Below are 20,341 nucleotides of genomic sequence, written 5' to 3'. Positions count from 1 at the left end.
CCATATCAGTTATCAAGTGTCAGGTACATCAGCGTTAGTGTTATTAATTTGATTTCACATAAAGTACAAAATTTACAAAGCAACATGTTTGCTGTCCTTAAACGATTTGTTATTATTGTTTCTTGTACTCTACCAGCAACTCAAGGCAAGTAGATCCGTAACCTTAACCACCCGCTTAAAAAATGCAAACCTCAAAATAGGAAACAAAAGAGAAAATATAACTCCAAATTATCACGTTGCAAATAAGATGATCTTCAGCAAAAATGTTAATTTTGTTAAATTAATTTTAGGACGAGTAGGATTTGGTCCCAATGAACAAGATTGGGGATATGTTACGGTCAGAGAAAAAGCCCACATGTTTTGGTGGCTGCATTATACTACAGCAACTGAAGATTATGTTCAAAGACCGTTAGTTATTTGGCTGCAAGGTTAGTTTACACATGCTGTTAAAATACCTGGTTTTTCCGTAGTCGTTAGTAGATAGTAGTAGTAGATAAGATGTACTATTCTCATTTTTGTTCTGTGCCGCTGTCTAACTTAACAATTAACAATGCATATCATACAATTATTATTAAATCAAATTTAGTTCCAGTGAGTCACATTCGGGGAGTCACACACATCTTTCGACTTGGATATAATTGGACATAAAATTTAATCTGCAGTAACCATATATATTTAATAATATTTCAAGGCATTAGGTACTTGTATTACGCATTACTTGCAGTACCTACTATTCCTCCGTAATGATTTTATACGCAAAAAGGTTATCTTTTCAATTTAGAAATTATCAGCTGGAGTCTGTACTAATTAATTTTAAATGACCGGCCAATATTGCAACTAGTCAAGGTGAATAAAAGCTAATCTGGTAATAGACAATGAGCGAAATATCCCAAGAATGGGCGATGAAAAGCAATTGAACTCAACGAAAACCTATAAAGTGCGAAGAGTGGTGTATACCTATGGTTTAATAAGTCGAAAACCTATTGAAAATCAACGCTGATTCAAATTGTCTCATCTGAAAAAGAAATACAATACATTTATTTTTCACCAATGGCAAGACTCACGTTAGACTATTTTGCAAACGAGTAAGAAAAACCAAAAGATATATATTTTGTATCATACCCAAAAGAAGTAAAGAAGCCAAAATCGCAACTTATGTGTCATTATGTATTATGCTGATTTAATAAAGAAACAAAGAAAACTTTATTATTGAAATAACCAAGTTTTGCTGTTTTGTCGACTTAGTTTTTCAGCTGATACGCGATTTCGGTACCTATGATACCATTTTCGGAGGAAGATTAAAACCTTGCGATTGTTTCTTCAATATCTTTCTCCTGTGTGTTTGCCTCAAAAGTTTAGTCTGTTAAAATCAAGTATTTTTTTAACGTCATCTGTTACAGATTGTTAGATGTTGTTACCCACTCATTTGAAATTATTTGAAATCCCCGGAAAAAATGGTATAAATAAGTGAAGACAAAAGAAATAACTTCAGGAGAAAACAATTATCAATTTGTCTAATAAACAAATAACTGATGCCGAAAAACATACCGGTGAACACACCCGTTATCGTGAATTATAGTTTCAATAACCAAAAAACTAATAAACTTTTAAATATGGACAGCTGTTCAAAATTTTATAAAAATCCAACAGAACGTTGGTAGTAAAACAGCACCGTTTTACAGAGTTTCAAAAATTCATAAAAATATTCCTTTACGACCAATAGTTAGTAGTTCCTAAATTCACCTACACACCTTTTAACCAAATATCTAGTAAACATTCAAAATCATCTAATAAGAAAATCGACTTACCATATAAAAAAATCAGCACTTTTTTTAGAAAAAATAGCAGAGATAGGTATAATTCGAAGCCATATTTTGGTAAGTTTTGATTCACTAACGTCTCTGTTAACTCACCTTTGTGTATAATGAAACGAAAATTACGTCAATCTTAAAGAACGCACACAATTAAGTATTAATACTATTATTCAACTTTTAACAATATCTGCAAAGTAAATTTATTTGCAATCGAATGATTATGGTAAAAAGTTTACATAATAGAAAAAAAAAAATTGTAATGAATCTAATTAAAAAAAAGACAATGCGCAAGCGAAGTTTTAAATTTCACTAATTATATAAATTCCTTTATTGTCAAATGTTTTAATGAAAATGAACATCTAAAATTTAAACAATATCCAACTAATCCCATTCCAAACTTTTTCATTCCATTTATTACCGGGATCCCAAATAAAATTAAGTAGGTAACAAATTAAATATCAGAACTATCTTGAAAACTGAAAAAAAAAACGAATAGAAGCAGCATTTTTAAATAAAATAATTAAAGGACACCAATCATACATAAAAAAAAATTGTCAAATTTTGCAACAACAACAAACTTAACACCAACTTGACAACTAACTCAAACCAACCCAAACTTGACAACTGAGAACCCACTTGATTTCTGCAATAATCGATTTCCAAATGCTTTAAAAACAACGAGAGTTGATTATCAAAACTTGACAATTTTCATAGCACTCTAAAACTAACAGTTCCCCAGTGATTCCGTGGTACATGAAAAAAATATTTTGTTCGTTATCATTCCGAAAAGTTAAAATTGAATAGGTAGTGTAGGTTAAAATCTCAATAGTAGTAGATATTTCTTGTGTACAAATTCCAGCCGTGCCTATGCAAATTTCTGAAAATCGACAGTGCTAAGTAAACAAGAGCAACAGGGTCCCAGAATAAATATCGCTTTAAGCTGGGCCTCTGATCAAAAACGAAATGATAAATTGCCAAAAGGCAGGGACAAATTTGCGTATCTAATTTAAATTTTTATTCGCATTTATGCACTCTATTCACGCCACGCAGCACATGAGATTTTACTATTAACATTTTACTATTAACATATAACAAGAAAATATTTAATTTCCAATTCCTTTTTCCTCTAATGCTGGAGGAAAATCAAAATAGTTTTGAAATATGCGTCCCATCCATCAGCAGATGCAAAAATATATTGGACTAAACGACTATACCAAAGACAATAACACAGTTGTTTTGACAGGAGGACCAGGAGGATCTTCTACGGGCATCGGCAACTTCCAGGAAATTGGGCCATGGGATGAAGCTCAAAACATAAGGAATTACAGCTGGATAAATTACTTGAACGTTCTATTCGTTGACAATCCTGTAGGAACTGGGTACGAGTTAGAGATTTTACAAGCAAAAAAACACCCACTCTCACAGAAATAACGGCAATATCAAATATGAATTTTATCGCATTGACCAGAAACAAGTGGCCCATTTCTACGTGAAAAAGTTCTCGTAGATTTCTGCTCTTTATATTCAGTCAATCCAGAATACCTGGATTAAGCTGTCGCCAGCATACTTCAGAAGTACTAAATTGATCACTATCGTGCATTACTACAACAATCTGATACTGACTGGATATTGAGTAAATGCCTCGTTGAAGTATAAAATTAATGTAATTGTTTTGACTACTCACAAATGCACTAGTACACAATCGGAAATTCCCTTTGATAAATGAACCGTGATAACTTGAGCGATGTGGTCATGTTTTTAAAAATCTACTGTGTACTTTCATCATACAAGTTACAAGTCATTATCCACATGTTGCAACGCACCATGAGATTATTACGATTTGCAGATATAGTTTCGTAGAAGATGTGAATGACTCATCTCTTTTTGCTGGTGACAACGAAGCAATTAGTGATGACTTTTTAGTTTTTCTCAAAGGATTCTTTACCCAAAAACCAGAATTTGAAGCAGTTCCCCTCTACATATATGGACAGTCCTATGGTGGAAAAATGACTGTGGATATTGCACTCAAGCTTCACCAAGTAAGTAAAATACCTAGCAAAACTAACGACCATTTTCTATATTCCATATTCTGCTATTTAGACTCAACCACTTGACTATAAAACTGAAATTAATCGTAGTTTCACACGATAATACTAGAAAATTAATCTCTTCAACGAATTTTAGGAATTTATGGCTGCAAGAATTAATTGCAATTTTAAAGGAATCGGTCTCGGCGATGCATGGGTTTCGCCGATAAGCTCACTCACTAGCTGGCCACCATATTTGTTGAACTTGGTAAATACAGTCATTGAAGTCCAGTAATCACACATTGGAAAAATAATAACTTTAAAATAGGGCTTTATCGATCCTGAAAATTACGAGTTATTAAAGATAGTGACCGATGTGGCGGAAACAGAGATTGATAAAAACGAGTTTCAACTAGCAAGTGCATACTTTCAAGCTACCCAGGTAGTTATCAATGGGATGACTAGTGTCAACTATTACAATGTTTTGAAGCCTGTGGAAGCCAAAAATGTAAAGCAAAATCAAAGTGAGTTTTTCACCTTTAAAACGAGTCAACTACAATATGTTTTGATTGTAAGTTTAATCAAGCAACAAGACGCATTTCAGTCGTAAGGCCATACCTATACTATCAAATTGATTGAAAAACTCCTTTATAAACTCCTCCATTGAAGTGATCATCAATCATATTTAGATTCATGGCTTAGAAATACAACAATGGCCGGGCAGATTATTAGAGATATCCTGCACATCGAAATAAACGACGTCAACTTACAAGGTACATTCACTTTGGTCAAATCTGAATACGTTGAGAAAACTGACAAATCTTCTCGTAATTAGACGACTTAACAAGGGAAGACGTTGATGGAAACCTTTCTGAGCTGATGAACGGACCAGTCCGAAAGTCTTTAGAACTGAAAGATATACCCATACAATGGGGCGAGCAAAGTGAAGCAGTATTTCAAGCCGTCAAAATGGACTTCATGAAGCCAGTAACTGAGAGTGTAGAACGACTTTTAAATGAAACAGCACTGGAAATTACAGTCTACAATGGCCAGTTGGATTTAATTGCAAGTACACCAGGTATACTTCTTCTATCAACAAAACTTCACATATCAACAATAAGGCTGTCTTATTAATAAACATTTTTAAATGGCATTTCTCGCTAAATACACTCGATACTAAAAATCGTGAACGTGTTCACATTCCAGTCCAGACTGGCCAAGATCTGAAGCAGCATACGCTCCGACATTTCTGTGATGCGATAGAAAAAGACGGATAACTGATGGGACGCTGCGATGATACTTCACTTTACTCCGTAGCTCTAAAGCCACTGGAAGGCCTTGGCTGAGGCAACAATTTAAATCCCTATGCTTCGGTCTTCCATAACTTCTAAACCATTATCGATGCACATTTTTCGGAGATCCGATGCTATATTATCACGCCACCTTAATCTCTGCCATCCAAGTGGTCATCTTCCTTCTGGTGCTACGTCCCATTTTAAGCGGACCATTCTATCCTCTGGCTGCCTTGTCCATCTCAACTTTTGTACCTTTATGAGGTTTCTGGCTGGTTGTATATTTGTTTTAGTTCTGCATTTGTTTTGATTCGGTGTTTGATTGTTTTGGTTGGTGCGAAAATGTTTCCAAGAACTTTCCTCTTGTATCTTCGAATGAGTTCATCATTTTGCATCGTCAGGGTCCAGGTTTCGCAGCCGTACATTACCACGGGTCTCATCATGGTCTGATGTGTTTTGATTTTTGTTCTCCTAGTCACGTATTTCGACTCTAGTATATCCTTTAGAGCGTATAAGTACCTGTCGGCTGAGTCTAGGCGTTCTCTGATTTCTTCACTCATGTCGTTGTCGGATGTGATTGTGGACCCTAAGTATTTAAATTGTTTTACATTTTCAAAGTTGTATGTGTCCATTGTCACATTTTGTACTATCCTAGCTCTGCCTCGTCTTGAAACTATATGTATTTTGTTTCGGCCTAGTTGACTATAAGCCCCATATATGCCGGTTTATTTTCGATTTTGTAAAACAGTTTTTTTACTTTTATGACGCTTATGTTCACCGTATCTATATCGTTGGCATATGCTAGCAGAAAGATGGATCCACTGGCCCCGAATAGCTGAGTTTCAATAGGTGCTCTCAGAGTGCAGAAGACATTTTTAAGAGCCATGTTGGAGATCACCCACCCAGAATGTGTTTCTCAGCAGGATATCCTGACTCTTCCGTCTCTTTATTATATTGGGTTGGTTATGTTAACATTTTTCGCACTACTATTTAAGCTTGATTTATAGCTTGTTCACTAAATAATTAACTAGGGTGTGCCGCGCTGCTTTATATAGCCGTTTTGCAACACTCGAATATTCTGGTTCAATTATAGAACGTTCCCTATTCCAACTCCGTCCAATTACAGTTCTTCAGACAACGAAGTTATAATAAATCTTCAGAGTTTAGTTGCTGGTTTTTCGATCCACGGTCTCACCTACCAACGTCTTTTTCTTGGCAAACGAAATGCAGATGTTGCACTAATTGCCAATAACAATGTAGTGCGAAAAATTAATTCTTTTTTTTTCGTTTTCATTTTTTCAATTTAAAAGCAGATCATACAGGGCGATTCAAAATTGGAAGCTTCCTTAGGGAGTACCAGAAAAATATTTCGAAAGTTTCAAAAAAATATTAACAGTTGAAATTTTCAACTTTGTTATTACGTATTATTCTGAGAAGGATGATATTTACGGAATGTTAAAGAGGCAGACTACCTTGAAAAACATTGCTGCCATCCTCCTGATCTCGTTTTTTGCAAATATCTCAGTTATTAATAACAATTAAGTTTTTTTACTATATTTTCTGTACTCCCAAAACAGTGGTTTTGAAATGTTTTATTGATGTATACATTTACAAAATTATAAAATGTTATTAAGTTATAATTAAAGTGAATTCCGACTTTAGAGTCGTGACGATGAAATATAAAATATTGTAATGAATTCACCACTGACATATATCAAATTAACGATGCTTCATCGGCTTATATTTAACCAAATCTTGCAGGAACCATAAGTTGGATAAACAAATTGCAATGGAGTGGAGCTGATGGATATAAACAGTCAGCTCGTCTTCCTATAATTGTGAAAGGCGTAAATGAGGGATATTATAAAAGCTACAAAAATTTTCGCTTTTTTTGGATCAATAGAGCTGGACACGCTGTGAGTAATTGCTTCTTGCTGTGAACCCAACATTACATACCATTGGAATGTAGGCTATTAACGTTATTATATTATACTAACCATCAACAGGTACCAACAGATAACCCGCATACGATGGACCACATTTTGAGAGGGACTGTTGATGTTACATAAATAAATGGATCTGATTAGATAATAGTTGACTAGTTATGGGTAATCTTAATTATACATTATATTCATCTATTTATTATCAATAGACTGTCACATTAAAAGAATTAATCACTTTTGCAATAATTACATTCTCTTAAGAAAGTTCGCATAGTTTGAAATCAAATACGTTCCCCCAATTGATTCGCATTTTTTCCGATTCGCCCGAATTTCTCTTCTCTGGAGTCTGACAAAAGGACTTATCGAACGCATGGCATCAAAAACGGGCCTTCGCGTAAATCGGCGGATATCGAAAACCTGCAAACTGTGCTGTTCCCCTAATAGGACCGATCGCATAACTATGGAGTCGCCAACCGGAGACAATCGATTACGATTAATAGATATAGGAGAGGTGTTTCGTAATTTAGGTGTGATAAACGGTTATTTTTCTGTAACTTCTTCTAAGGTTACAACGTTCCAGATTTACCTTGGTAATAGGTTTCAAAATGCTGTTCCAAAGGGAACATGTTACTTTTGAAATTTTTCATTAAAAATGCACAATGATGATGATAGTAGAAATAGTGATGATATATAATGACTTCCTTTATTAAAAACATAATTCTTAACAAAAGAGATAGACTTTTGAGGCCATTCCTTGAAACTAATGGGTTTTTCGGGTTTTAAGGCCGTCATTCGGTAGAATTTCTTCCTGACGTCATCACAAACCACGTCATCGCAACCAGTGCATAAATACGGACTGTGCCCAAGGAATCGTATTGGAACAGTGTCCAAGCAAACCACTTCTGAAGATGCAAGCCACACGTGCTTGCGAAACGCCAGGAAGAAATTCTCCCGAACGACGGCCTAAAAACCCGAAAACCCCATTAATTTCAATGAAAATTATTATTTACCCTCCTGCAACTGAAATAGAATTACGTTTCTGTGTTCTGATAATGAACGTGATCAACTTTTGCGCCGTGTTACTATATATTAATGTGCCGACAAAGGATCGGCACTTCTTTAAGTTAGCACCTGAAATCGTGTGAAAAATCAGAGTCCTGACGCCGTCAAAGGAAAAAACCGCCATCCATTGCGGCTAATTGCCACAAATAATATGAGCTATCGATTTTCCTGCTAGGAAAATACATATTAACGGTGAAAACCGTTATTAAGTTGAGAAAATCAACCAATAAGGTATCACAAAATTACTGGTAATTTTCCTATATAAACGATAAACTGTATGTAATTTGCATTAAATTCTGGTGTAGTTGCCAACATACTCTGTGATCTGTGTGGCCACGTGCGTTTAATATTCAAGGCAACATAAAAGGCAATGGGAGCAAGAAACTCTATTTCGAGGAGAGACTAATACCAAGATTATTAATTTTGAATATAAACTACCGTCGTTCGGGGTGAAAAACAAGTATAATTTTGAAAAGAAAATTTTCAATAACCCTAATTATTTGAAATATTGATTTATTATATACCCCCTAATTATTTGAGATATATCTGGAGTAAAGGCGGACGACTCTTTATAAAGCGTTAAAAATCGTCTTAGCACCTAGTACGAGGCCTATTCTTATTCTTATTAAGTTTCTCTTCTTCGTGTGAAATTAGGCATTGTCCGCTATGTTTGCTCGTTTTTATTCCTTTTTTCTTATCGTGTAAGGTAGATTTTCGAATTTTATTATTTTCAGCAGCAGTCTTAAACTTTGTCTGCCTAATCGAATATCTTCGAGTGCCCTAGCGACGTTTTCTTCATTATAGTTCTTAAAATTAAAACCGATTTTTTTATACTGTCTAATCATGGTGTTCGTCTTCACCTCGATAAAATAGCTTTTTGGTAAAACACAATTATTTATGACAAAAACCAATATTTTCTAATGAAATTGCCATGGGGTGTACCAATAATAGAGCACATCAGAAAAAATAACTCTTTGATTTTTTTGGTTTCAGTCTTCTGTTGTGTGTAAAATGTGATAAATCATTATCTCTTTAGACTTGGTTTAAAAAAGTTTTCTTAGACATTAAAGTCTAAGGACATATGCGTAATTTTTATAAGGAGGTGTATTTTTGACAGTATTGTATTACAAAATGTGTATTAGAAAATGTGTATTACAAAATACCGGAACTACCGCAGATATTTTTTTCTTAACCGTCCGCACCAGTCCTGGCTGATTGCGCTTGCGCGAATCACTGCCGCGTTGCCGGTTTGATACTTCCATTGCGAACAAAGTTATAAACACAGAAAACCACGGTTTCTTGTGGATTCTAGCACCTTTTTAGTTCAGTGGCTTTTGCTGAAATTCATGCTTATTTCATCGCAGTAAAGATTTGGACTCTTGGAGTTTTAATAGTCATGGATATTGTTTGTTTTTTTATTGTTTTCTGCTTACTAAAATAATGAACAGATATATTTAAATGTTGTCTATGACCTTCACTTTAATTATATACATGCCTGTGAAAAATCAGAAAAATAAGTAGCATAACATTTTTTCCCCTATAAGATTGATTCTTAACCATAAACAAACATTAACCAAAACAATTAACTAAAAAAAAGTAAACGACTATGGCGTTCGTTGAAGCACCATGCGTTTCGTCCCGGGCATACCTATCGGACTCATCAGTGTGTCTATTCCGTAGAATAAGGCTTATTGAGAGAAGGGAGTATCCCCGGGAGCATCCCAGGGAGCCGCTCCTCGCTCAAGATCCCTAGCGGAAAAAAATAATATTCTTGAATGATAGGGACTGCCAGTGAACACGCAGTCCCTACAAGCAGTGTTGCCAGCTTATCTGACCGATCAAAATTGAAAATTTTTTGACGGTCTGACATGCTCGCCAACGTCATTTATTTACTATTGTGGCGGAACTCGTACCAACCTTTGGTTTTAAAAGAGAAAGACATCTAAGAATCATGTATTTGTCTTTATCTAAGCTAAGAAACGGTCGTTTATTACCTCGTTTTCTGCTGGTACATATTTATTTCCAAACCGTTTATAGATACTTATTAAAAGTTTTTGTTTTTTTAAGCATGGTTCATTGCTTTTGTGCCCTATTGAGGTAAGGTAATGTACTAGTAAAATGAATACACTTTTAACTGCTTAAGGATATTCATTTACCAAATTGAAAGTAAAACGGTAATTTCATTTATGTAGCCGCTTTCCTTCAGCACTTTATAATGAATCGTAAAATAAGTCTATGTTCCTTAAAGAGACTGAAGTAAATGTACCTTTCAGAAAAAATGGAATCGCACAATGGAATCCATTGCAAATTGTGAAAAATCAAGGCTGCTATCGCTCAAGCAAAGGGAATCGCTGATAGAATTTGTCCACAACAGGTCCCAAATAGCAAGGTTTATTCTCGTGTAGGATCCTTAACAAATGTATATTTAATAAAACACCATCTCCACCAACAATGTACAAATATTTTCGGGACTTCTAAACAGTTTTATTACTTTATGGTCTCCTAGATCAAAGGATATCTTGTCCCAGCGATGTTTTGGAACCCCAAATTATTCCATGGCATCATCGACATCCTCAGTTATCATGTCATTATAATATTATTGAATTTCTCAACTTGCATTTTAAAATTAAATTAAGCACAACTCGTTGAAAAGATCGATACACCCGTTCCTCATATCTAAAACATAAACAAATACAATTTGAGGTTGGAAAACACGGAGAGATGCCCTTTCTACTGGGTCCTATCAGTCGATCATTCCCCCTCCCTGGGGAACGACTCCCTCTCTCAATTTTTTTTCAAGAATACCGTTTCGGCCTACTGTCATAAAACCCCGCCCACTTCTCTCGGCTGTTCTACTCCCTAGTCGTCAAGAATAGGTACACAGCATAGAACAAGGCTTATATAGAGAAACGACTCTTACTCTTGTAGAAAGTGTGTCGCTAAAGTGGCGCGCCCTGGTGGCTGAGAATTAAAGAATTCAAACAAACCTGCATTATGAACCCACTACATTTGCTTATTTTTAATTGTGTCGCAAGGGGCAGCTGATAATAGGGATAAATGACACAACTACACAAAAATACATATAAATATATATTACTTGTTGTTTATTGTTTATATAAATACTTATACAGTAAGGCTAGGCCCATGGTAGGCCTGTATGTATAGTATGTAGTCTGTGGGTAGGCCCTAGCTTAGACGTCCGATTCAATATTTAGTATTAGAACTTGTGTTTGAACCGAAACGGGGCAGATGTTATGCGGTGAGATATAGCTGGCATTTCGGTTGGAGCTGCTACTTGGGAAGTGGCGGATAGAGTTCGCCACACGACTTTCTCTGAGGTTAGGCGTCGCTATTCGAGAATGGCCCGGCGGTTAAAAACCAAGTCACCAGTCAGTTAGAATCACAAAATATCCCCCCCTAGGGAAACTCGAGCAAACGGAGGGGGGATCTGCGCCACAGTTGAGAAAAATGATAGAATACTTACAAAGCGAACAGCTTTACTGGATGAACTCATTCTTTAAAAAAGAACCCCAGAGAAGATGGACATGGAAAGTCCGAACGGTCGCACAAGAAACGAGATCGATTTTATCCCTACAAACAAGAAAACATATTGCAAGAACGTATCCATAATAAATTTGACACAGGCAGCGGCCATAGATTCGTAAGAACCATCTTCCAAATAAACCTAAGAAAAGAAAGGAAGAACATGGTAAAGGAGTCAAAAACAAAATACCTACCTGAGATATTCTCAAACCAAATCAACAACAAATTCAGTTTTAGTGGGTAAACAGCTTAGCTGGAGTCCCACACAACCCAGAGCGACAGACCACCAGCTCTGGGAAGTGCATAAAAGAGCATTTCCCAAACCACACCGAAAAAAAAGCCTACTATCTCACCTATACAAGCTCCTCACGAAGATCAAACCGTCTAACTAAGAAACTAGACTCCTACCAGCCAGTGGAGCATGCCGGATTCCGCAAGGGCTAGAGCACGACCGACCATATACAAACTCTCCGTTACTGATTTGACAAATACAACATCAATATCCTGTTAGCGTTTGTCGACTACAAGAACGCTTTTGACTCAGTGGAACAATGGGCAATTATGCACTCCTTAGATAACGCCAGGGTAGACTCAAGATATACAGGACTCCTCAAATCCATATACGAAATATCAGTAATAGTAGTTAAATTAGATGAAGACCTGAAAACGGAGCAAATAAAAGTAAAAAAAGGAGTAAGACGAGGCGATACCATCTCACCCAAATTATTTACGCTAACGTTAGAATACGTGTTCAAGGGACTAAACTGGGAGGAGAACGGAGTTAGAATTGAAGGCAAATGTCTCAACCACCTACGTTTTGCGGACGACGTAGTTCTAATAAGCGAAGACCCATTGGAACTGAAGACTATGATCAAACAACTAAACCATACCTCTCAAAAAATGGGACTCGAGGTCAACATTACAAAAACAAAAATCTTCAGCACACAAAACATTCAACTTTCAATCGGAGCGGATGAAGTCGAAAATGTAGACGAGTATATATACCCGGGGCACAAACTCAAAATTGATAAAGGAATTCAAAAAGCAGAAATACCCCGAAGAATGGGTCAAAGTTGGGCTGCATACAAAAAACTAGGATTAATACTCAGGAACAGAGATATCCCTATGAACCTGAAAAGGAAAGTGTATGATAGCTGCATACTCCCAGTAAACACTTACGGGCTGGAAACAATGAGCCTCACAAAACACAGCGTACATCGCCTGCAATGCACGCAGCGAGCTATGGAAACACAAATGCTAGGGGTCAGTTTGAGAGATCATATAAAGAACGAAGAGATTAGAAGGAGAACCGGAATAACGAGTAAAATCGAGAGAATATCCAGATTGAAGTGGCAGTGGGCAGGACACGTGGCTAGGATAGACAACAACAGATGGGCATCTAGAGTACTGAAATGAAAAAAAGTAAACGAAAGTTGGGTAGACCAATGAAGAGATGGGCTGGCGATATTAAAGCCGCAGCGGGACGAAGCTAAACACAGAAAGCACAGGATAGAGATATCTGGAAGAAACTTGAAGAGACCTGTCTCCAGTAGTAGAGAAACTACGGTTTATGAAGAAGAAGAATCTTCAGACTCAATGGAGTAAATACTTCTAATGAAGTTTTCCCTAAAGCGACCCGTTTTCATAAAAGACAGGGTTAAAAAGTGGTGACCTTACGTCATGGGCCATGGGTCATGTTATCAGACATTATACTCAAGCTTTCAACCAGGCGAAATAATTGTCAGATGGTTAATTCCGTTTATTGTCGTAGTCGTTATGGTTAAGAAATAATAACTAGAAAAATATAGAAATATTTTTAAAAAAATTAGAAATACGAATTAAAAATCGACAGTTAGTGGTCCCTATTTTTGAGGGTCAAATGCTAGTGAATTTTTTTGACAAAACCATATCTTTTGTTTCCACCCCCATTTTAACCCATGGCTCCTTCTTTCTTTACACATCTGTTATTCCGCAAGAGCCCTAATCCCATAGGGTGGCTGAGTCACAAACACGTAGCGTATCTCATCGTTTCACGGTCGAACATTCAGTTCGAACATTCAGACGTCGCTTGTATCGAAAGTTGACTAATTTCTGTTTTGAAATATAGTTTTATTATTTTCCAGCATTTCTGGGGTATGTACTGTTTCAGTTTTTACAGAATGAAATAATAATACCCGGTGTGCCGGCTGCTAAAAGCGACCAAATGGCCAAAATGAAACCTTTGTTTGTTTGGTTTGGGGCCAGGTAGAAAACCTTTTCACCCCCCGCTTTATCTTCAATTAAATGTAATTCTCATTTTGGGACTTTCTAAACATTGAAACGTTCTTACTACTAATGTTGTGAACTCGCTAGTTCAAGATAATATAATGCGTTTATTGGTTTACATTTAATTATTTGTTTCAGGATTGGCTCCTGGTGTGATCATATATCACGAAACACAATATACTGATGTTTTGAACAATCACCCGAACGTAACACCTGAAGACATTTTGCGACAAAACTTTGCCGATTTGGGGTCAAATTGTGAAGAATTCAGCTTTATCAAATATATTGGTGTAAAAACACGAGATAACCAAGAGACGTCGTGCGACCGTCTAAGCGCAGAAATTCAAAAACGGAATTAGAGAGTTCCAGTGTGCGTTCGGTCAGAAAGGCCAAATACGTATTCATAATGCTTAAAGTGAGTTGAGCTGCAGCATTGGCAATTCTGAATGTTCAATAAGCTGGACTTTTTAGAGTCTGAATGATAAGTTTTTCTCTCCACTCACTGAGTCAAATCACGAGAAGTTTTTGGCTCAATTTTTCACATGCCCGGAAAAGTGTAAATCATGCAGTGCGAGTTGTGTGCTTTCTACTGGTCATAAGGAAGATGATGAGCCTCATAAATGCAATACGCCCTGCAAATTGCAACACCAATATCAAAACTTTGTGTATTTATGTAAGGTAAGGGAGCATATTAGAGATTCTTCACTGATTTATTTTTGCTCATAATGATCTTGGGTTTCCTACAGAAATGTGTTAGAAATGGGGAAAAGTCTACTGTTGAACCTAAATACACCAAAGATAATTCTTGGACATCATACCTAAATTTGATGTGGTCAGGATATGTTATACATTGTCCGAAATGCGGAGTAATCTACAAAAGCCGGTAAGTTTCAAGCGATGCCCAATTTTTGGGTTGCTAAGTTGATTTTGTTTCCAGAGAGCACTGGTATGGAAACAAAAATCCTGAAGACTGTGCTGTGCAGTTGGAAGTCGCCCACATGTGGCCAGGAATAAGTTTAGGCTTATTAGAACACCCGTTCAAAAGATGTTTACAAAACAAACAACCTAACATCAGTTTTGCTGTTAGTTTTTTACTAACACTGAAAACTTATTAGATTAAAAATAAAAGTATTGCATTCTGTTCATTTGCATCCTTTCTGTAAACACTTTTGCTGCTTTCTAAATCATCATAAAGTCCATCAAACCCCGCGTGTAAATATCCATGTGCAAACGTGTTCTTATCAGCCTCTCGTATAATTTATCGCCAATTTGAACAGCGATTCAATGTTGTTTTAAAAGGATAAACCCAACTTGCAGGATCGACCGCTCTTCGGCAGTTTCCATTCGGGACAACGAGTTGTGGATGGAGTTTCTGTGATTACTGACGCTGTGGCAAGCGTGAGTTCCCCGCCAACTAAGATGCTCTTGGATTATATGAATGATAAAATTGCTCCTAGATATTGGAGACCTAACCACGAAATTAAGGTAAAATGGTGTTCTTGTTATTATCTATTTGAGTGAATTAGAAAAAATGTGAGAGTTGCTGCTGAAACGAAAGTGACTCAGGAAATGTTTGTTTTAGGCCTGCTTCAAATGCAATGTATCGTTTGTAAGTGGGCAAAATAGAGTTGTACCATCGAAACATCATTGCCGAAGTTGCGGTGAAGGTTTCTGTGGAAGCTGTTCCTCGAAAAAATGCCCTGTGCCACATAGAGGATGGAAAGAATCCGAACGAGTGTGCGATGCATGTTTTGATGTAAGTATCCCAAGTTTAACCTTGCAAAAACTGAAAGCAATTTAATTTTTCATTTGGAAAATTTGCTCAAAATGCGTCAGTTTTCTTGCTGTAAGATTTTTGGATTACCTTTTTTTATGAAATATAACATGACACCTTTTAGGAACTCGAGGGCAGAGGGCAAAGTTTAATAGCGAACATATCCGAAGAACAATTGAGTGGAGAAGTTACACCAAGATATATTGGTGAAAGACTTGTGCATGCCATATCAGCCATTAAATATGTTTACGATGTACCTAAAAACTGTATAAAGGTGAGTGAGACTGTAAAAATGGTCGTTTTTCGAACGAATACGGCGTTTGTGAGGAGTTGGAAAGACCATGTACATCTTTTTTTTAATCGATAATAAATATTTTTCTGTGCTTTGTTTCAAATGAATACAATGATACATTTTACAGGAATACGTGAGGCCAAGTTACTGGACGCCAGACAGTAAGTGCATCAATTGCGTGTTGTGTAATAATCCCTTTAGAGCCCAGCTCCCTTTACATCATTGTCGAGATTGTGGTAAGGGTGTTTGCGACAATTGCTCAACTTCTAGAAAACCTGTTCCCATGAAGGGTTGGGACTCGCCCGTTAGAGTTTGCGATACTTGTCGGTAAATGGTGAGTAAAGTTTAAAAAAATAACTCACTCAATCGCTTAATGAAGCATATTTTTATGTTTTAAGACCATGACTGTTTCTGATGATCAAAATGCCTATAAGCAGTCCACTAAGATAAGGCGGATTATGTTTTTCTTTATACACACCAACAATCTCAGAATGGATAAATTAATAGCACGCCTGGTGATTTAGGGCTAATTTAATTTTTTATTTTATTTAAAGGATCAAATTAGAAATGAGGAAATCCGACAAAAAACTAGTCATAGATATAAAGAAGCGTATCGCAGAACTGAAATGGCAATGGACACGTGGATAGACAAGACGAAAATCGATGGACAACGAGATTGACACAGTGGAGACCACAAAAGAGGTAATGATATAAACAAACGAAAAAAAATAAAGAAACGAGTAGGAAGCAGGACGAACTTCCAGATGGCACGGGACAGACAGGCGTAGAAATACATGAAAGAGGCCAACCTCCAGGAGTGGGCTGCAAATGGCTCACGAAGAAGAAGAAAAATCATCTTTCCTCTAGAATACCTATAGAATATCGTTTCATTGCAGAAGCGGGATTACAATGTAAATGATAACGTTGTATTTAAATAATGAGCTCATGTTGCTAAGTTTTTAGAAGTTTGGGTTTATCGGCAAATGTAAAACCCTTATCAGTGAAGGATATCAAGAAATAGGCGTCCACAAGGGCTAGTTCTAGTGAAGTTAGCGGAGTACTGGAAGGCCGATCAAGCAAGGTTTACGCTTCTAATTCAACTATTAACACCGTCGAGTACATAATTACCACAAGTCTTAAATTAGTGAGACATTGAGACAGCGGCGACCACAGAAAAGTCATCAGTTAGCCCCAATAGCAGCCCTATCACCTATTTTCCAAACACACGCTTCGTCTTATCAAGGACTAAGGAAAGCTAATAACTGGTATGTCCCAGGTATGTTAGGCATTCCCATGTGGGAATGACAAACTCCAATCCAAGTGGATACTGTGGTGTATGTATGGTGGCTACATTCGGAGCAGAAGAGTACCAGAGGGTTTGTCAAAAAAGTAACAGTATGTTGTTCAGTAGAATATTTTGTAGTATCCGTTCAGTGTCTTAATACTTATAATACACGATTAGTCTGAACCCAGTGTTTTACTAAAGAACACGACAGATACATCTATCTAGCTATAGCTAACCAGGCAGTGCACGCAAATAGCTACCAGAATGAAGCTAATCCTGAGTAACATGGGAATACGGCAGGATTTTATTGAGGGGCTGCTTTCTATGAATTGGCAAATAATGGGCATAATCTAGACAATTTTTATCATCTTACGAAGCACTACAACACGGATGGGCTTGAAGGTCAGAATCCAGATAACTTTAATATTGGCGATTGTTAACTGTTTCCGGCTTGGCATAGTTAGGATAATAATAATATTTAAATAAAATGGAAATATTTTCCCAAAATAACAAAACAAGAAAAGACAGAACTACTTGTGAAATGTTGACGATGGAGGAGGAAAAATATAATGGAAGAGGGATCGTGTGTGCTAATAACAAATGTGTACAAATTATTTACTCTGGCACAGGAAAATGTCTTCAAATCACTGCCATAGGAAGCGGTAGTAATCAACATCGATGGAATCTATCTGAGGTATTTATGATTGTGTTGGACTGGTCGCCTGACTACTCATTTCGACCAGTCCATGGTTTTTATTGCAACATTTTGATTTTTTTAAGTTTTCATTTTTTGCATTTTTAAGGGTATTTTTAAATGTGTAATTTTAAATGTGGACATCACTTTACAGACTTCAATGTGAACGGTTTCATTTTGGTGACTTAACAATCGAAAGCGCTAGGTCATATTTGTATTCTAGGGTTAATTAAACCGCACCCAATCCAAATTTACAATCTCCTGTGATTGTTTTTATGAGTTGCCGATGATATTTTTCTAATGAGTAACACCACTAAAGAACTGACAGACATGATTAAACAACTAACCCAGCATCAAAAAAGATCGGCTTGAACATGAGCCTGCCAAAACAAAAGTAATCATTAACATGGACGCAAATATAAGAATAGGGAATACTCCTTGGAAAAATCAAAGTAAATACATTTACTTCGGACATACCATAATGATAGACAAAGAAAGTAAACCGGCTGAAATAAGACCAAGATCAAAATTGGCTAGCATAGCCTTTGGAATAGTGAGCAACATTTTTTAAAGCCGGGATACCAGTAAGTCTCAAAAGAAAGATTTTTGATTGGACCGATATCGGATGCTTAACCCAGTCTAACTTTGACAAAAACGGAGGAGACCCGGTTGAAGCAACTTCTGGACCATGAGTTACCAAAGTTTGACTAGATTTACGGCACTACCCCTTTGGTAAAACATCTCATCCACTTGTTGAAATCCGAACCAATTAAACAGCGAGACCGACCACAGAATCCCCGAATGCAGGAGATCGTAAACACGGAAGTCAGGACGATGTTGGCCGACGGCATTATAGAACCATCCGCCAGTACTTGAAGTTCACCTGTAGTAATTGTCCGCCAGAAAGATGGGAAATACCGGTTCCGTATAGATTTCCAAAAGGTAATTGCCGTAAGCCACAAAGACGCATACCCACTTCCATTCCATCAATGCCATCCTGGATAAACTGCGACGAGCGCGATATTTTCCCAGTATTGACCTCAAACAAAGATACTGGCAGATCCCGCTCACAGAGGAGAGTAAACCCATCACCGCTTTTACCGTTCCGGGAACGGGCCTTCACCAATTTCGCGTCATTCCACTTGGGTTACACTCCGCTCCAGCTACTTTCTAAAGACTAATGGATTGCATTATTGGACCCGAATTGGACAAATTTTCAATTACTTACATTACCCGAATTGCACCAATCTGAACGGTATTACCCGAGACTAACCAGAGAGGCCACTGAGATCTTTAAACATGACCTAACCTGCCTCTTGATCGGTCCTGCCATCGGTGTGGCTGCCCGCACGGACAGCCCCACCAGTAATACTAAGGTGGAGTGGGGTAAGTGTATAAACGGGCTCTTATTAAACTAATATGACATAAATTGCAATATACATTATCTAGTAATGTACTCAAAGTTGATACCATCCTATCCACGTAGATGTCGCCCAATTAATGGACGAACCCCCATTCATTCGGCGACATCGGATTCAATTCAATTTACATGTCTGGATTCGGATTAAATAATAAATTCTGCCTTTTTTGGATGTCTTGGTGACCAGAAAAGCCAACGGAAAGCTGGCCCACACGGTGTGCAGAAAACCGACACATACCGACCGGTACCTGCACATTGGTTCAAACCATCGTCCCAGTCAGAAAAGAGGAGTCATCAAAACTCTCACCGAAAGAGCCAGAAGAATCTGCGAACCAGCCGAGTTAGAGAGAGAATTAAAACACATGGAAAGGGCCTTTGGTTGGAATTAAAACAGTGAAGATCGCTCGGAGACAACAGAGACGCATGATGAGCGTAAGAGTTGGGCTTGCCTATTGTACATACATGGCGTCACGGACAGGATCGGCAAGGTACTGGAGAAACACCAAGTAAAAACCATTTTTAAACCAACTCGAACCATCCAACAGACTTTGAGATCGGCCAAGGACAAACGGGATCCTTTATCAGCACCAGGAGTCTACAGAGTTTCGTGCAGCTGTGGAAGAGTATACATCGGCACCACAAAACGAAGCATAAACACTAGGATCACGGAGCACAAACGAAGTTGCAAATTGGGACAAACAGAAAAATCAGCAGTAGCGGAGCACGCACTGCTAGACGGCCAACAAATACGATTCGACGAAGTGGACATCCTGCACCAATCTGAAAGATACTACCCGAGACTCACCAGAGAGGCCATCGAAATATTTAAACACTAAAACAATTTTAACAGAAAAGAAGAAATTACGGCACTCAATCCAGATTGGAAGCGCGTTTTGCGCCAAACAGCATGTGCGCCGAAGCGTTGGAACC

At 37.3% G+C, this 20,341-nt stretch overlaps 3 protein-coding genes across 3 annotated transcripts; all 3 read left to right on the top strand.

The window, feature by feature from the left end:
- LOC109545878 (retinoid-inducible serine carboxypeptidase) lies at positions 1 to 7,341 on the top strand. Its single transcript, XM_048669794.1, has 10 exons — positions 1 to 145; positions 291 to 428; positions 3,058 to 3,193; positions 3,661 to 3,853; positions 3,999 to 4,109; positions 4,170 to 4,365; positions 4,531 to 4,614; positions 4,677 to 4,919; positions 6,895 to 7,049; positions 7,140 to 7,341. The coding sequence occupies exons 1-10, from the start codon at positions 85 to 87 to the stop codon at positions 7,200 to 7,202; spliced, it is 1,380 nt and encodes a 459-aa protein (XP_048525751.1). The 5' UTR covers positions 1 to 84; the 3' UTR covers positions 7,203 to 7,341.
- Positions 7,342 to 14,267: 6,926 nt separating this feature from the next.
- LOC109533776 (zinc finger FYVE domain-containing protein 1-like) lies at positions 14,268 to 15,076 on the top strand. The gene is made up of 4 exons (XM_019899181.2): positions 14,268 to 14,361; positions 14,418 to 14,624; positions 14,693 to 14,829; positions 14,884 to 15,076. The coding sequence occupies exons 1-4, from the start codon at positions 14,353 to 14,355 to the stop codon at positions 15,059 to 15,061; spliced, it is 531 nt and encodes a 176-aa protein (XP_019754740.1). The 5' UTR covers positions 14,268 to 14,352; the 3' UTR covers positions 15,062 to 15,076.
- Positions 15,077 to 15,284: 208 nt separating this feature from the next.
- Positions 15,285 to 17,480, top strand: LOC109533783 (zinc finger FYVE domain-containing protein 1-like). The gene is made up of 7 exons (XM_019899186.2): positions 15,285 to 15,431; positions 15,529 to 15,702; positions 15,845 to 15,994; positions 16,140 to 16,346; positions 16,567 to 16,714; positions 16,777 to 16,923; positions 16,976 to 17,480. Exons 1-4 carry the CDS (start codon positions 15,366 to 15,368, stop codon positions 16,341 to 16,343), a joined length of 594 nt encoding a protein of 197 aa, XP_019754745.1. The 5' UTR covers positions 15,285 to 15,365; the 3' UTR covers positions 16,344 to 16,346; positions 16,567 to 16,714; positions 16,777 to 16,923; positions 16,976 to 17,480.
- Positions 17,481 to 20,341: the final 2,861 nt, after the last annotated feature.

The sequence above is a fragment of the Dendroctonus ponderosae genome, unplaced genomic scaffold (genome assembly GCF_020466585.1).
Source record: "Dendroctonus ponderosae isolate FM_Combo_2020 unplaced genomic scaffold, Dpon_F_20191213v2 Dpon_F_20191213_1, whole genome shotgun sequence".
NCBI classification, from domain to species: domain Eukaryota; kingdom Metazoa; phylum Arthropoda; class Insecta; order Coleoptera; family Curculionidae; genus Dendroctonus; species Dendroctonus ponderosae.
Note: the sequence above shows the minus strand (reverse complement) of the source record. Positions and strands in the feature narration are given on the sequence as shown.

Excerpts from the sequence above, each read along its gene's own strand:
- LOC109545878 (XM_048669794.1), top strand. The coding sequence starts at position 85 with ATGTTTGCTGTCCTTAAACGATTTGTTATTATTGTTTCTTGTACTCTA. Across the intron at positions 429-3,057 it reads GTTAGTTATTTGGCTGCAAG|GAGGACCAGGAGGATCTTCT; the intron begins GTTAGTTTACAC and ends TTGTTTTGACAG. Across the intron at positions 4,110-4,169 it reads CACCATATTTGTTGAACTTG|GGCTTTATCGATCCTGAAAA; the intron begins GTAAATACAGTC and ends ACTTTAAAATAG.
- LOC109533776 (XM_019899181.2), top strand. Across the intron at positions 14,625-14,692 it reads ACTTTGTGTATTTATGTAAG|AAATGTGTTAGAAATGGGGA; the intron begins GTAAGGGAGCAT and ends GGTTTCCTACAG. Across the intron at positions 14,830-14,883 it reads GGAGTAATCTACAAAAGCCG|AGAGCACTGGTATGGAAACA; the intron begins GTAAGTTTCAAG and ends TTTTGTTTCCAG.
- LOC109533783 (XM_019899186.2), top strand. The coding sequence starts at position 15,366 with ATGCTCTTGGATTATATGAATGATAAAATTGCTCCTAGATATTGGAGA. Across the intron at positions 15,432-15,528 it reads GACCTAACCACGAAATTAAG|GCCTGCTTCAAATGCAATGT; the intron begins GTAAAATGGTGT and ends TGTTTGTTTTAG. Across the intron at positions 15,703-15,844 it reads TGTGCGATGCATGTTTTGAT|GAACTCGAGGGCAGAGGGCA; the intron begins GTAAGTATCCCA and ends GACACCTTTTAG.